General features: G+C 37.8%; 1 protein-coding gene and 3 non-coding genes across 4 annotated transcripts; all 4 read left to right on the top strand.

The window, feature by feature from the left end:
- The first annotated feature begins 1,168 nt into the window (after window positions 1-1,168).
- On the top strand, window positions 1,169-1,241 carry Trnar-acg (transfer RNA arginine (anticodon ACG)). The gene has a single exon. It is a non-coding gene; the product is annotated as a tRNA-Arg (tRNA).
- A 73-nt stretch (window positions 1,242-1,314) lies between these two features.
- On the top strand, window positions 1,315-1,387 carry Trnar-acg (transfer RNA arginine (anticodon ACG)). Its single transcript has one exon. It is a non-coding gene; the product is annotated as a tRNA-Arg (tRNA).
- A 73-nt stretch (window positions 1,388-1,460) lies between these two features.
- Window positions 1,461-1,533, top strand: Trnar-acg (transfer RNA arginine (anticodon ACG)). The gene has a single exon. It is a non-coding gene; the product is annotated as a tRNA-Arg (tRNA).
- A 2,958-nt stretch (window positions 1,534-4,491) lies between these two features.
- Window positions 4,492-14,166, top strand: LOC139949773 (uncharacterized). Its single transcript, XM_071948308.1, has 3 exons — window positions 4,492-4,776; window positions 9,083-9,238; window positions 10,026-14,166. Exons 1-3 carry the CDS (start codon window positions 4,569-4,571, stop codon window positions 10,325-10,327), a joined length of 666 nt encoding a protein of 221 aa, XP_071804409.1. The 5' UTR covers window positions 4,492-4,568; the 3' UTR covers window positions 10,328-14,166.
- The last annotated feature ends 3,729 nt before the right edge of the window (window positions 14,167-17,895 follow it).

Consider the following 17,895-nt stretch of genomic DNA (forward strand, 5'->3'; position numbering starts at 1 on the left):
CGGCCTAACCCATAGACCATTTCGCAAATACTGGGGCGCGCGCGTAAAGCTTGGAATTAGATGCATTATGGTCTAGCTAGTAGCAAAATTTGATTCATATCTATCCCACAATGCACCTCATTCAACAGTCTGCGCTTGCGCATTGGTATTTGCGATAAGGTCTATTCCACTCAAGCTAGTCGACATTGCGCCCTCTAACGGCAACTAGTACAAAACATAAGGGTGCGTTCGTTTAGCTTCCCTGGGTCGACCCCGGTACGTCCGAATAGCTTTGACGGAGCTCACCCGGGTCAGCCCCCAGTTCCCCGCGTGTGGAGTGGATCACTTGGGGTGACCTGAGGTGCATGCCGTCACCACGAGAGGGCGAGTGTCGATTAGCTCTTGTCGGGGGCTCACCCGAGTACAAAATATATCATTAGATAAACGTAAAGTGACATGAGCTTTCCATAAGTATGCCTAAGCAGTATACACTGCTGTCACGTCCGCAATATAACTTAACTGCGTATCTCTATGTAAAATTAATGTAGGTCAAAGGTGAATATACACGCCGGTTTTGAGGCAGGTCTCTGGCGTTTTCACGAGCCTCGAAGTTTGACGTCAGATGTCCAGTCTATATCGCGTGTAGAAAATTCACCAGTCTTTGCCAGTAGAGGGCAGAAATGAGAAAAACAGAGTATGAGTAAGGAATAAATGTACAACTTACCAACCTTTGCTTATGGGTGCGTTCGTTTAGCTTCCCTGGGTCGACCTCGTCGTGTTTTCTTTGCAGGACGAACGTGTGCAGATAATTACCCACGTTCGTCCTGGAAAAAACAACCGCCACACACCGGGGTATAGACCCAGAGAAGCTAAACGAATGCATCCATAATATTCAGAAAGATGCTTTACGAAATCAAAATAATAATCCGAGTGGCAATTTATGCACTTTTCTTTTTGCATGATCATGTATGCATGCAACAATGGGTAGGTTCGATTAGCTTCCCTGGGTCGACCCCGCAGTGCTCACCCAGATGAACCCCAGGTTCGAATCCTGACAGGGTCGTGTTTTTTGTTTTAACCAAAAATTCCCTTCCCCAGGTGAGAACTTCAGGGTTTTGTTTTGTTTTAGCCAAAACCATATTCCATTCTCTTAAAGAGAATTTCTTTATCTGTTTATGTTTCCTTCAGCGGCCCTGTGGCCCAACGGATAAGGCATCTGACTACGAATCAGGGGATTCCAGGTTCGAATCCTGGCAGGGTCGAATGTTTTGTTTTAACCTAAACCCCACTTCTTCTCTAAAAGAGAATTCCCTTCTCTGTATGTGTTTCTTCAGCGGCCCTGTGGCCCAACGGATAAGGCATCTGACTACGAATCAGGGGATTCCAGGTTCGAATCCTGGCAGGGTCGAATGTTTTGTTTTAACCTAAACCCCACTTCTTCTCTAAAAGAGAATTCCCTTCTCTGTATGTGTTTCTTCAGCGGCCCTGTGGCCCAACGGATAAGGCATCTGACTACGAATCAGGGGATTCCAGGTTCGAATCCTGGCAGGGTCGAATGTTTTGTTTTAACCTAAACCCCACTTCTTCTCTAAAAGAGAATTCCCTTCTCTGTATGTGTTTGTTCAGCGGCCCTACGGCCCAACGGATAAGACATCTGACTACGAATCAGGGCATTCCAGGTTCGAATCCTGGCAGGGTCGTATGTTTTGTTTTAAAGAAAAAACCAAAGTCCATTCTCTTAAAGTCACTTGGAAATATAATTTGTTTTCTTTCAAACATAAGAGTATAATTATGCTTACGAACAATAGAAATTTGTTTTTAATAATTGTTTGTCACGATTTATATGTTTACAAAATAATTATATAAAGTTGTTTGGGGGCTGACTCCGCCTACCCCTTTTGTGACGTCAATTGAGGCAGACTTTGCCTGCAATGCGTATAGTAAACACACGTGCAAAGTACATGTACGTCCAAGTCGTGAGTTGGTACATTTCAAAAAGTGTTTTTCTGCATTCAGCAGCAATACACCTGGAAAAAAAACAAAAAACAATTTTTTTTTTAAACGTACAAACTCACGACTTGGGCCGTACATGTACTTTGCAATTGTGTTTACTCTACGCATTACAGGTCTGCCTCGATTGACGTCAGGAACAGCGCCCTTTCGGGTCGGGGTCTACTCTTAAATTTGTAAATAACATAAGAACTGATTTTTTAAAACCTTAGTTAACTGTTTATTCATATTCCACTCATCAAAACACATATATTAGTGACAAAAGCTTTATTTTGAAAAATACCACTTCCAGGTGACTTTAAAGAGAATTTCTTTAATATCTGTTTTTGTTTCCTTCAGCAGCCCTGTGGCCCAACGGATAAGGCATCTGACTTCGAATCAGGGGATTCCAGGTCCGAATCCTGGCAGGGTCGTATGTTTTGTTTTAAAGAAAAACCATATTCCATTCTCTTAAAGAGAATTTCTTTATTTCTGTTTTTGTTTCCTTCAGCGGCCCTGTGGCCCAACGGATCTGACTTCGAATCAGGGGATTCCAGGTACGATCCTGGCAGGGTCGTATGTTTTGTTTTTAAACCAAAACCCCATTCCATTCTCTTAAAGAGAATTCGAAAGAGATGCTTGATTTCGAGACCTCAAATTCTCTTCAAGAGAATTCGAGAGAGATGCCTGATTTCGAGACCTCAAATTCTAAATCTGAGGTCTCGAAATCAAATTCGTGGAAAATTACTTCTTTCTCGATAACTACGCCACCTCAGAGGGAGCCGTTTCTTACAATGTTTTATACTATCAACATCTCCCCATTGCTCGTATACTAAGTAAGGTTTTATGCTAATAAATCTTTTTTCATAGTACTTCGCTACGCTTATACGCATGAAAAGCAGTTTCATTTTCTATGGACGACAAGAAACAAAAACACACTTCATAATACAAACAATTTGTTTCAGATAATTTTATTATAGCATGGGATTGGGCCGTAGCGCAACGGTGAGTAAATACCAATAGTGTCCACTGCCTTTAATAAACGCAAACCCTTTCATTGTTGGTTGTTTCCGTTAGCAACTATACCCTTTTCAACCTATGATTAGGTTGATTTGTCAAGTCCAAGCCTGACACTAGGCCAAGAAAGTTAAACTAATTACTTGCCCAATAAAACCACCATTCTCCCTTCCTGACATGGTGGGAGGCGTTTCCGAGGTTTTCATTGTTCTTCAAAAAAGCAATTAACCACACAACTTGAAAATAAATTCGGTTTAAGAGACAATCGCACGGAACTAGTCTGATGACCTTCCTTGTGTGGTAATTTTATTTATTATAATTTCAGAAAATATTGCTTTTCATTTAGATTATAGCGGGGCTGGGGTGGCGAAGGGTAAGGGGGATAACATGTATCTTAGCCCCACTTCAATAAATGAATCCTTACAAAAAGTGTTGGATTAAAAATTCCCATTTAATGCAAATATCTTAATTTATCATTTACATTTAATAAATCAGTATTCAATAACAATTTTAGTTTTTTTAATATAAGCACAAATAATAAGGCGAAACAACAAGTACATAGGATTTGAGGCATTGCATGATGATCTATATAATATATATATTTGGTTTGCGGTAACACCATGTGTGTATCTACTTGCCAGTTAGAGTTTGTTCATAGAGAACTGTCTTGCTTAATTCTGCTACCGCGGAGTAGATTGTTCGGGTGTTCGGGATAACTTCTCAGTTCTGAAAAGAACTGTCCTGCTTATTAACTATTACATGGGCGGATAGTATAGAAATAGGCTGGGACTAATTAACTGTACTACCGCGGAGTCAGTTCTTGGGTTGGTCTCATCTTTTCGACTAGCTTGCTCTAGTCATCGTCAGGAAGCAATAAGTAGCCATTATTGTTGTAGCTCTTTTCTGATTTGTTACGAGCACTGATTGTTTAAAGTTTGAGAGATGAAATGGAACTATGTGAGCAGCAAACAAGGTACATCGAGCATCTCGCTGTAACTTTCTAATTTGTAGGGTTTTTCTTACTATCTGGAAAAGCTACAGTGCATTAAAAGTGCTTTAAAAACTGATCAAAATAATGTACTAGTAAAATGGTTTTAACTCTGCAGCAACTAATTTATGGAAAACATCACTTGCGAAATTGAGCATTCGCCACCTCCTGCTGTACGAATCGCCGCCATTTTAGAGCTTCAATGCGCCTCTCTTAATTGTATGCATGAGTACGTCACAATTATAACCAAAACGAGGCCGAAGTAGCAGCCACTGCAAGTGGTGGTGGATGTGCGCGCGCCTATATCCTCATTTGGGTAATAATTATGACGTCATGCATGAATATTAAGAGAGGTCTGGCGTATCAAAACTGCGAAACCGGTGTGTCCACGCATGCCTATTTTTCGAATTGTAGCTCCCCGTGTATTGCGAGTGATAACGGTTGTTAAGGGCTCTTATTTTTTTTTTCCCAGGTAATCAAAAGAACGTAGACAATTATACCTAAACACCTAAATCACAACAAGAAGCCGCTAGCACGTCTCAAGCTTGTTTTGCAAAATCACTATCTGTTCGGTTTTGGACGACTTTCACCGAGCATGGATTCAATGGTGAAGAAATTTTCGCGTGATATTGTTCCCCTTATTCTTGCACTCACTTTGGCCGTGTTTTTTTACGTCCGGCCCCTGAATGGAGAGATGTGTTCTACAATGACCTCTGCAAGTGATGGAGAAAACTTTGCGGCTTTGCAGAAGAGAGCATTTTCCAGTTTCAGATCAACCTGTCGCAGAGAGTCACCCGAACAGAGTAAGTTATGTTTTTATTTACCGCCTTTGTCGATAATAAAACCGTTGTATTAAAGGCAGTTGACACTTTTGGTAATTGTCAAAGACTAGTCTTCCCACTCGGTGTATCTCAACATGTGCATAAAATAACAAACCTGTGAAAATGTGAGCTAAAATTGGTCTTCGAAGTTGCGAGATAATAATGAAAGAAAAATAGCCCCTGTCACACGAAGTTGTGTGCATTTAGATAGTTGAGTTCAAGACCTCAAGTTCTAAACTTGAGGTCTCGAAATCAAATTCAGGGAAAATTACTTCTTTCTCGAAAACTATGTCACTTCGGAGGGCGCTGTTTCTTACAGTGTTTTATACTACCAACATCTCCCCATGACTCGTCACCAAGTAAGGTTATGCTAATAATTATTTTGAGTAATTACCAATAGTGTCCACTGCGTTTAACAGCGAAAAATAAAATTGTATTAATTACTTTATTATCGTGTTAGGTGAAACAGTAACAACAAAACCACTGTAAGTTTTATTACCCGGGAAAAAGTGCAGATTACACGTCATAATAACAATAACAGTATTTATAAAGCGCCAAATTGCCAAAGGATACGTGCCGTCCAGTGTTTCAAAGTTTTCTGTCACGTCTTTGTGCCGTTTGTTTTTTTAATATTTATTGTTGAGGTCACTATAGGCCTGCGTTACTGCATGGAGGAAGGAATAGAAGGAGCTCGAACGAAGGGACTTCAAAAGTCGAACCTGCGGTACCGCGGTCGTTTAACAACACCTCGTAATCACCGACATACCTTATACAGACAATGGGCGACCTGGCGTATGTGAATTTGCGCGTGCGCACTTGGTTCTTCACTCAACCATGGTGTCGTATGTCGTATGGATATAACACAGAAAAACAACTTTTTTGAGACCTGATAAAAATTGTGTACGTGTGCTCACCAAATCGAAAAACACAATTGAATACCAACCACCCTCGTGTGCTAATACCCAAATTTTGAACCACCGCTAGTGACCGGAATATCAAAAGAAATGATAAAATATGCCATGATGTTTCAGTAAAACACCACAAACGGTAAATGAAAACGGGTATATTCACAATTCTTGTCTCCAATGATTCAACTTTACACGAAGGCAACGGTGCAGAGCGGCGGTACCACACGTTCTGTACAAAGAAATCTAATCCTGCTCGTTAATCGGCCGTCCAGATGGAGGTCTCCTATCTTTTTCCACTAGTTAGACGGGGGCATTGTCAGGGTATTCTTTTGTTACTCTGCGGTTTTGCGGGTCGTTCGAGCTCCTTCTATTCCTTCCTCCATGGTTACTGTAACCTAGTGTTGTTTATGTATTAAAGACACTGGAGACTTTGGAAATTGTCAAAGACCAGTATTCTCACTTGGTGTATCCAAACGTATGCATAAACTAACAAACCCGTGAAACATTGAGCTCAATTGGTCGTCGAAGTTGCGAGAGAAAAATGTAAGAAAAGAAACCCTTGTTGCACAAGTTGTGCGCTTTCAATTCTTAGGTGTCGAAATCAAATTCCAAGTGTGAGAAACTATTTCTTTCTCAAAAACTATGTTACTTCAGAGGAGGAGGATCTAGTGTAAACACGGTGAGAGACTCTTACCATCCCCTATTGTGATGACCATCTTGGAATGTCAGCCGTAAATTGTGAACAATAAACTCCAAAACCCCCAGTGTAGTATAAAGGCCTGTAGTAAGTTCTTTTGTGTACGCCTAGTGAGCAGGCCATCCTTTTCCTTAGTGTGCTTAGCCATATAAAACCAAATGCAGACAATAAGTCACCCTCACTCTTCTTCAGCTTTTGGTACAGAAAGGTCGGATCTCTCTAACTTATATAGTCATCCTCCATGAGGTCGTAGTATTTATTAAGGTTAATTTATTTTGGTTGTCCAAAGGCTGATTGGAAACTGAGTTGGTAGTACACTACTCCTTTACAGCAACCTTTCAGCTGGAGGACATCATTCATTGCCATGAAGTGTATCACTAAAATCAACACCCGCCATGTAGACGTTACCACATACCATGGAGAAATTCCTCCATGCACATACCATCACTATGCCAGAGGTCAAGCTCTTAAGTACACGCCAATTCATTTATTTCCTCGGTTATGGAGCAAATTGCCTTCATATTTAAAAGACTCACTTACTCTTAGATACTTTGAATGTTTTTTTGTAACAAATTATCTGCTTATTATCATGACCTTCAATCCCAACAAACCTAATATTTTAAAGTTTTGTTTTTAGACCCATTTATTTTTCTCTCATCTTGTTTACATATATGTTTGTTTTGTTTATTAAATGTTTATTTATTTATTACTTTATTCATTAATTGATTGATTGTTTGATTGATTGATTTTTGTATATTTATTAATTCTCTTTTGACGTGTTTATGTTGGATAAGGAGATTGTTTGTTTCCACATTTCCGTTGCGTGTGTTGTTATTTGATTTACTTGTTTCATTTACTGATTTTGCTATTTATCTGTTTTTTCCATATATCCAACCATTCATTGAATTATTTATTACTTTATTTATTGTTTGTTTGTTTATTTGTTTATTTGTTCATCTATTTAGTTATATTTTATAAAATATGATTGAGTGAATGAATGAATGGGTGGATAGATATATGGATGAGTGCATGTAAAAAGGAAATAACAATTTTTTTATATTTTTATTTTTTATTATTCATTCATTCAACTATTTATTTGCTTGTCTAATTTTTTTTTTTTTTTTTTCTGTTTGGTTGTTTTTATTGATTTATTCATATTCAATCATCCTTTTATTGATGTAAAAGTATTTATAATGGAAGGGAGATAGTTTTATTAAATTTTTCGTTGCTTGTGTGGTTGTTTTATGAATTTGTTTATTTACTTATTTATTGACATATTCTTTGTTTCCATCCATATATTGATTTATTTGTTGCTTGATTTCTTTTTACATATGCCTACCTTACTAATTATTTATTCATTTATTTATTTATACTTTTTATTTATATTAATAACAATTTAACAAAACAATGGTTCTGTTATTTTAAGTTGTGCTTTGTGTATACAGGTTATTTATGTTTATTTTAATTTACTAAAACAAATTCCAAATAGCGTATATTCTATAGTGCGTTTGGCTCCCTATGTGACTGGATTAATAGGCTTTCGAGCTACAGTGTTTAATTATACTTTTGTTGATCCTGGCCATCACATTAGGGTTGTTTTGTAATTTCCTGTGCCCTTACTGTTTGTATTGCTTTGTATTTACTTTTGTATATACAAAAAAATGTATATTATTTATTTTACATACTGTCTGTTTGTATTTGTTATTTTTTTAATTGCCAAATAAAGAATAAGAATAGGAATTAGGATATAAAGTAAAATCTCTTAATAATTAAATATAAATAGCAGTTAAGTAATTGTATTTGTGAGATCTAAAATATTTGAATGAAGTCAAAGCTGACCAGCGCCGCCAAATTAGGCCTAAGTGTATGTAAATGTAACTACCCTATAATAATAATAATAATAATAATAATAATAATAATAATAATAATAATAATAATAATAATAATAATAATAATAATAATAATAATAATAATAATAATAATAATAATAATAATAATAATAATAATAATAATAATAATAATAATAATTTTTATTAAAGGCAGCGGACACTATTGGTAATTGTCAAAGACTAGCGTGACTATAGTTGGTGTATCTCAACATATATGCATAAAATAACAAACCTGTGAAAATTTGAGCTCAATCGGTCATCGAAGTTGCGAGATAATAATGAAAGAAAAATAGCCCCTGTCACACGAAGTTGTGTGCGTTTAGATGGTTGATTTCGAGACCTCAAGTTCTAAATGTGAGGTCTCGAAATCAAATTCGTGGATAATTACTTCTTTCTCGAAAACTATGGCACTTCAGAGGGAGCCGTTTCTCACAATGTTTTATACCATCAACCTCTCCCCATTACTCATATAGAACGGTTTTATGCTAATAATTATTTGAAGTAATTACCAATAGTGTACACTGCCTTTAAATAATGCGGAACGATCATACACTTGTCTTCCAAGTTTAAAAACCAGATATAAGCACTTTTTTTTTCCTCAAGAATAATCGAACAACAAGACAAAACAGATTGGAAAACATAAATTCACCGACTTCTGAACAACTGGTTTGATGGTATGTCAATTCAAACTGAGGGGTTGATATTCATGCATTATCGCTTTACACAACTCGGTTTTTGTTCCCTTTATTTTATTCCCGGTTTTTAAGGCCTTAAACTCTCCTATATTATTTCAGACTGTGGTCAACTTACGCGTCGGTTTAACATCATGGAGCTTCAAATGCCGATGACGTCACCAGTGCGGTTAGAGTTCAATGTTACATTTGGTACCTTTATAGGGGTGCATTTCACCCCAGTTGGTCCTGATGCAGTTCAGTTTTTAGTCGAACTTGGTAAGTACAGAAACAGATGAAACTCTATATAAATTATAATGTTCCCCTGACTGTGTATAGTTTCTGTGTAATTTTCAGCATTTACATGTAGGTATGTAATTTTAACTTTTTAGTGTAAAGAGGAATTATTTTTCAGATCCTTTAGTTATACATGTATTTGTATTTTTAATGGTTTCTCGACCCAGTGAAGCTAAACGAACGCACCCATTGTTTGACGTTCACGTTCACCCGTGTTTGCTCGTGGAACGTGCAGCTAAGGTCGTGTCTGAACTAGCGGCTAATACAGCCACGGCTACGGCTAGATTTTCACGTCACCATGCGTTGAGGTATAGGACGTCCTAAAATAACAACACCCTAATAGCAACTTCCATAGCCGTAGTCGACAATTTGGATTCGGCCAACACTTCCTTATAGTGCAACAACCACAATGTGTACTGCAGGGTTTTAAAGAGCCAATAAAAGATGATCTCAAATGTATAGATATAACAGTTTTCTAACAGGGGCAGTCCATCCAGGAAACAAACAATATATAACGAGTCTCTTTGTTAAAACCTGGTAAAAATCGGTTTTCTCCAGAACGCTCCAAGCCAAGTTTCTGAAAAACGTTGGGTCAAACAAACCCGCGCGACGAAGGAATCGTGACGTCAGTGGCGGCTATTTGGTGTGGAAATGCCAAAGCTGGAGAACTGTGTTCAAAACCAATAGGGGAAATTCGTCACTGGCGTCTGGGGTCATTATAACAGATAAGCCGTTTTTGACTCTCGGCTCTTTAATCAATTGGTTGCAGGTATGTACCATGGCTATGCTTTCATTGCTACAAAGGAAACACCGTTTCATAAACGGGTTGTTCAGCCTATCTATTCTATTGAAGACTACGTCGGAGTACCAATCATCGTGACATACGATAACGGTCGCTTCGAGGTGGCAATCCGAGGAGTGCCAGACTCTACCTATGCCTACGACGCCCAATTCCCATCTCAGCCAAGCTTGTTTATTTTGTTTTTTAGCTCTACAGAGACTGAATTAAATTTTACTGACCCATCATGTATAAATGATTTCAATCCTAAGTACACGAAATTCGGTGTTTAAAAAAACCCAAAATTATGGGGAAATATTGTGCAAACTTTAGAGACCATCAATGGATGCGTTCGATTAGCTTCCCTGGGTTGACCCCGAGGTGCTCACTCGGGTGAGCCCCCAACAAGAGCTAGTCGAACGATCAATTAACCCCACGTGGTGACGCCATGTGTGGCTTACCCGGTGGCTAATTGTTTTTTCCCAAACGATATTGCATTGATTTGGTAAAAGAGCAGGCCAATTTCATTATGAAGTAATGTTGACGGAAAGAGCCAATTTTGACGGAAAGGTGAAAACAAATATTGCAATGTCGTTTGAAAAAAATATCGCACCCGGGTGAGCCCCTGGCATAACTTCAAAGCTATTCGAAACGTACCGGCGGCAGACCGGGGGTCGACCCAGGGAAGCTAATCGAACGCAACCAATGTGAAAACAATCATGATGTTTAAGTTTGTTTTTATTTAAAGGGATGCTGCAGTGAATTAAAATAAAACAGTTAATTTTGCTGTCATTTATTTCTGATATATGTATTGAACATCAATAAAATGTGTGTTGTTTATTCCCGACATATCTGACTTGTGTAATCAGCGAATAAGTCATGCCCTCCCCCTTTTGGGGATTGTTACCGCCCCTACCATCGACGTCGCGTCGGGAATTCAAACATATCTTCGGCAAAAAGAGTCTGGTCGCTAACTACACGCGCCTAGGTACCAGACCGCACAGTGCACACTTCTCTATATGCACACAGCCAGGGGGGCCCGACGGTTCGGGTTACCGACATGACGTCACGTTTATGCAAACGTTTAATCTCTTGAAAACCATTTTTAAAACACTGGCGCATTATTTAATAAAAAATGTAAAAAAATATTTCAGGTATAAAAAGTCATATTTAATCGTTTAAATGAAAAAAACAAAAAAACACTGCAGCCACCCTTTTACTGGTTTACATGTGTTGTTGGAAGTTGGCATTGTTTTGTATTCTCTCTACGGAAATATGGTGGAATTTAAATCAAATAAAATGTATTTTAAACAACGTAAAAACGTAGGGGCATTGTGTTTGAAGCGCTTTATTCGTGAGAACTCAAAAGCATGCAGAGAATGACAGTGTACGTAATAATGTTGTTAACAAAAATATATAGGCCTATTAAAACGGTTTGTTTTACAAATGTATTTGATTGACAACTTACAATTATTGAAAACTGGTAACAAATTTGTTGATAGGAAGAAGCTACAAATAAGTAGTAAACGTGTGGGTACAACCATCTGTAGGGTCGGTAAAAATAACTTCCCACAGTGCGGTTTATCTATTTAGCCACCGGTAGGAGGAAACCTCGCTATAGCTTTTGTTTGTAGAATAAAAAGAAACATCAAATAAAACTAGATAGTCATTAGTAGGTCTACGCATTGGTGAATCCATCTAGTTTTTTATAGATCATTATTGATTCATCCCTTCACAGTTGACTTGTCGAAGCTAATGATGGTGAAATAATTTTAGCCCTTACCCAACAAAACGCTCATTAGTAAACACAAATGAAACTGTATTTATCATTTATGGTGATATTGTCGAAAACTAACGCCCTCGCAAATAATCAGCACTGAGCCAGATAAAAGCCTTGAAAAGCTATTGTGTCCATTTTATCATTATACAAAAATAATCGCCATAAATACTACCGTAGGCGTTTAACGAGGGGGTTTATTGTCCCCCCCCCCCTAAGGACTTGTACAAATATCACCGAAAGGGTCACAAATTGTGCATTTATTTATAAATAATCAGCCTTGGTAAATGTTGAACTATGATTCCAGTAATTTTCTGCAAGAATCTTAAAAAATCATTTCGGCAAACTCGGGCGGTGCAGGGACTAGAGGGTTATGTTTGAGTTGGCAAGCGCGACTACAGAGTTGGACTAGAGTTGGAGCGGTGACGGCGCCACCACGCGGCGGCAGGCAAACACTGTCTGTGTGCCTCGTGTATGTGTTGGTGCGGCCAATTCCAACTGTAAATACATGTATGGATTTCCTTATTTTAATCAGTAAAAAATGGGACAAAAATTTGTTTAGCATGATAATATAACGATTTTGTGCTTACGGTTAGCAGAGCCATGAACTGGTGTTCACTCTTTCACTTATTTGTAATTTTGCGCTATAAAAAGCGGATCGTTATTACGAATTATTATAATCGTGATTTGAAAAATATTTAACCACGTCAAGTAGTTACAGTTGCTACAAGGGAAACACCGTTTAATCTCTTGAAAACCATTTTTAAAATACTTGCGCATTTAATAAAAAAATGTAAAAAAATATTTCAGGTTTTTAATCGTTTAAATTAATAAAAAAAAAAACACTGCAGCCACCCTTTAACTGGTTTACATGTGTTGTTGGAAGTTGGCATTGTTTTGTATTCTCTCTACGGAAATATGGTGGAATTTAAATCAAATAAAATGGTTTTTAAACAACGTAAAAACGTCGGGGCATTGTGTTTGAAGCGCTTTATTCGTGAGAACTCAAAAGCATGCAGAGATTGACAGTGTACATAGTAATGTTGTTAACAAAAATATATAGGCCTATTAAAACGGAAACTGTATAAAATGTTGTTTGTTTTACAAATTGTATTTGATTGATAACTTACAATTATTGAAAACTGGTAAAAAATTTGTTGATAGGAAGAAGCTACAAATAAGTAGTAAACGTGTGGGTACAACCATCTGTAGGGTCGGTAAAAATGACTTCCCACAGTGCGGTTTATGTTTGAGTTGGCAAGCGCGACTACAGAGTTGGAGCGGTGACGGCGCCACCACGCGGCGGCAGGCAAACACTGTCTGTCTGCCTCGTGTACGTGTTGGTGCGGCCAATTCCAACTGTAAAACAGGTATGGATTTCCTTATTTTAATCAGTAAAAACGGGACAGAAATTTGTTTAGCATGATAATATAACTTTATAGTTTGTACTCACAGGTTTAGAGATTTTAGAAACTAGCTCGAGGCCTCGTAATAATATTCAGTTTGTTAACTTTTATCCAAGATGGCGCCGCCCAAGTTACGTTAGCTTTATGCCAAGACGGGTCACTAAATTGGTCACTGGTGTTCACTCTTTCACTTAATTGTAATTTTACGCTATAAAAAAACTGAGCGTTATTACGAACTATTATAATCGTGATTTGAAAAATATTTAACCACGTCAAGTAGTTACAGTTGTTTTCTGACTATTTAAATACAATATTTAATCGTTTCGAAGGAAGATGTTTTTATATTCGAAAGATTTAGTTAAAAACCAAAGTAATTTCAACAGGTTCGTTTTCAACTTGTTCCCCTTTTTTCCTCGATTTTTTCGTTGTTAACGTAGGGGCATGCAGCATGTTGCCCCGGGCAAAGTCATTATGACCTCATTTGGTAGAATAAGGGGGCATAGCTATTTCCACGACTCCATTTGTAACCAATCAGATTAGAGGATTCTAAGCATGAGGTACATAATTAAAAACATTACCACTCCAACCAAATACAAACAAAAGTGGCAGATTTCAAAATGATGAGGTATGCATTGAAAATAAAAAGGTGTCCGTATTTGTCTTTGATCTAATTCTTTTATGAATAGGAGTACAACATGCAGCTTTTTTTCTAACAAACTGATCGAAAGACTTTTACAAATATTTGTTGAAAGCGCACCGGATTTTTTATTTCTCCATGGAACACAACATAATTTCACCATTTAGAAAACAACGCAAAGAAAGGCTACTGTTAGTAAGTTAGAAGACAAAAGAATGGGAAAAATGGTAGTTTAAAACGAACCTGGTTTGCAGTACGAAGCTAATTATCAACATTTGTTATTTTCAGCACAATTGTAACGGTTAGAAATTAATAAAGCACGTAAAATTAATTCAGTTTGTATCTTGTATTTTGTCAGGAATGTTGCATAATTGAGCACGAGACGATTAGTTTATGCATATCAACCTGTTGTTTAATTTGTTGGCAAATTTTTACTGGTTTGTTATTTTATGCATGATGTTGAGATACACCAACTGTGAAGACTAGTCTTGGACAATTACCAATAAGGTACACTGTCTTTAACCCCCCTTCAATATTTAATCGGTCTAAAGTCGGTTGGATCAGAATTATGGGAAATAATTCTATAGTAATTATCTGTTCGGTGCCAAAGCAAGTAACTCCTTGCATTCATGAGGTGCCAAACTCTACCTATACCTATTTACGATGGTTATGCTTTCATTGCTACAAGGGAAACACCGTCCCATGAACTCAGCCTTACACTTCTGATGAAGACTACGTCGGAGTACCAATCATCGTGACATACGATAACGGTCGCTTTGAGGTGGCAATCCGAGGGGTGCCAGACTCTACCTATGCCTACGACGCCCAATCCCCACCTCAGCCCAGCTGGTTTATTTTGTTTTTTAACTCTGATGAGGCTGAATTGAATTTCACTGAGCCATCATGTATAAATGATTTCAAGTACACAAAATTCGATGGTTAAAATAAACCAAAATGATAGGAAATTGTGCAAACTTTAGAGACCATCAATGGGTGCGTTCGATTAGCTTCCCTGGGTCGACCCCGAGGTTCTCACTCGGGTGAGCCCCTGACAAGAGCTAATCGAACGATAAATTAACCCCACGTGGTGACGCCATGTGTGAGGCTTACCCGGTGGCTAATTGTTTTTCCCCAAACGATATTGCATTGATTTGGTAAAAGAGCAGGCCAATTTCATTATGAAGTAATGTGGACGGAAAGAGCCAATTTTGACGGAAAGGTGAAAACAAATATTGCAATGTCGTTTGAAAAAAATATCGCACCCGGGTGAGCCCCTGGCATAACTTCAAAGCTATTCGAAACGTACCGGCGGCAGACCGGGGTCGACCCAGGGAAGCTAATCGAATGCAACCAATGTGAACACAATCATGATGTTTAAGTTTATTTTTATTTAAAGGGATGCTGCAGTGAATTAAAATAAAACAGTTAATTTTGCTGTCATTTATTTCTGATATATGTATTGAACATCAATAAAATGTGTTTTGTTTATTCCCGACATATCTGACTTGCGTAATCAGCGAATAAGTCATGCCCCCATTTTGTGGATTGTTACCGCCCCCCTACCATCGACGTCACGTCGGGAATTCAACCATATCGTCGGCAAAAAGAGTCTGGTCCTTAACTACACGCGCCTAGGTACCAGGCCACACAGTGCACACGTCTCTATATGCACACAGCCAGGGGGGCCCGACGGTTACCGACATGACGTCACGTTTATGCAAACGTTTAATCTCTTGAAAACCATTTTTAAAATACTTGCGCATTTAGTAAAAAAATGTACAAAAATATTTCAGGTTTAAAAAGTCATGTTTAATCGTTTAACCATTTAGCCACTGGACCGCCCAGCCGCCTATCGATATACTGTATGTGGTAGGAGGAAACCTTGCTAGCTTGTGTTTGTAGAAAAAAAAGGAACGTCAAAAGAATCCTCGATAGTCATTATTAAGCTAATGAAGCTAGTGATGATGAAATGATTTAGCTCTTACCCCAACAAGACGCTCATTAGTAAACACAAAGGAAACTGTATTTATTCTTCATTCATGATAATATTCTCAAAAACTCACGCCTTCGCATTTAATCAGTATAATAATTGAGTCAGATAAAAGCCTTGAAAAGCTATTGTGTCCATTTTATCCTTACAAACAAATATTCGCCATAAAAATTACCGAAGCCGTTTAACGAGAGACATTTATTGTTCTCATGCGAACTTGTACTTTAATACAAATATCAAGGTTCAAATTGTGCATAAAATTTAAGCTGTGGCTATCTTTTAAAATTTGAACTATGAATCCAGTAATTAACTGCAAGAATCTTGAAATAATTATTGTTTCAGCAAAACACTGCAGCCACCCTTTTACTGGTTTACATGTGTTGTTGGAAGTTGGCATTGTTTTGTATTCTCTCTACGGAAATATGGTGGAATTTAAATCAAATAAAATGGTTTTTAAACAATGTAAAAACGTAGGGGCATTGTGTTTGAAGCGCTTTATTCGTGAGAACTCAAAAGCATGCAGAGATTGACAGTGTACGTAATAATGTTGTTAACAAAAATATATAGGCCTATTAAAACGGAAACTGTATAAAATGTTGTTTGTTTTACAAATTGTATTTGATTGACAACTTACAATTATTGAAAACTGGTAACAAATTTGTTGATAGGAAGAAACTACAAATAAGTAGTAAACGTGTGGGTACAACCATCTGTAGGGTCGGTAAAAATAACTTCCCACACAGTGCGGTTTATCCATTTAGCCACTGGACCGCCCAGCCACCTCAAGCGATACACTGTATTATGCGGTAGGAGGAAACCTCGCTGTAGCTTTTTTTTTGTAGAATAAAAAGAAACATCTAATAAAACTAGATAGTCATTAGTAGGTCTACGCATTGGCGAATCCAGCTGGTTTTTTATAGATCATTATTGATTCATCCCTTCACAGTTGACTTGTCGAAGCTAATGATGGTGAAATAATTTTAGCTCTTACCCAACAAAACGCTCATTAGTAAACACAAATGAAACTGTACTTATCATTTATGGTGATATTGTCGAAAACTAACGCCCTCGCAAATAATCAGCACTGAGCCAGATAAAAGCCTTGAAAAGCTATAGTGTCCATTTTATCATTATACAAAAATAATCGCCATAAATACTACCGTAGGCGTTTAACGAGGGGGTTTATTGTCCCCCCCCTAAGGACTTGTACAAATATCACCGAAAGGGTCACAAACTGTGCATTTATTTATAAATAATCAGCCTTGGTAAATAATGAACTATGATTCCAGTAATTTTCTGCAAAAATCTTGAAAAATCATTTCGGCAAACTCGGGCGGTGCAGGGACTAGAGGGTTATGTTTGAGTTGGCAAGCGCGACTACAGAGTTGGACTGGAGTTTGAGCGGTGACGGCGCCACCACGCGGCGGTAGGCAAACACTGTTTGTGTGCCTCGTGTATGTGTTGGTGCGGCCAATTCCAACTGTAAATACATGTATGGATTTCCTTATTTTAATCAGTAAAAAATGGGACAGAAATTTGTTTAGCATGATAATATAACGATTTTGTGCTTACGGTTAGCAGAGCCATGAAATGGTGTTCACTCTTTCACTTAATTGTAATTTTGCGCTATAAAAAAGCGGATCGTTATTACGAATTATTATTATCGTGATTTGAAAAAATATTTTAACCACGATCGGCTCGATGAAAAGTCGAGCAGTTTTACGAGGTAGAGTAAAACCCTGGTAACGACTAAGAAATAAATTCAGTTATGTTTACCGGAAAGCTCACTATATAGTTATAATTATAGAAAGCACCCTGTAAAAGTATTTTGTTTTAAACTTCCCAATTGAGTAGACAACAATAACATCATTTAATCAGATAAACGAGGTGCACATTAGTCGTGCATCGGGTTTCTTAAGGGTTGGTGTCCGTTCTCGAATGCTGTGGCCAGAGATGCGGCTGGTGCCCGCGGTCACATTGCTAAACGTGGAAGGAATTAATCAATGTTTGTTGATGTTTACTCAAGAAGTAAACACGGTATTATGCTGAAA

This window comes from Asterias amurensis, chromosome 17, assembly GCF_032118995.1.
Source record: "Asterias amurensis chromosome 17, ASM3211899v1".
Classification (NCBI taxonomy): domain Eukaryota; kingdom Metazoa; phylum Echinodermata; class Asteroidea; order Forcipulatida; family Asteriidae; genus Asterias; species Asterias amurensis.

Bases quoted from the DNA above. Each gene is read 5' to 3' on its own strand.
- LOC139949773 (XM_071948308.1), top strand. From the start codon at position 4,569: ATGGATTCAATGGTGAAGAAATTTTCGCGTGATATTGTTCCCCTTATT. The intron at 4,777-9,082 runs GTAAGTTATGTT...ATATTATTTCAG, and splicing joins CAGAGAGTCACCCGAACAGA to ACTGTGGTCAACTTACGCGT. The intron at 9,239-10,025 runs GTAAGTACAGAA...AATTGGTTGCAG, and splicing joins TCAGTTTTTAGTCGAACTTG to GTATGTACCATGGCTATGCT.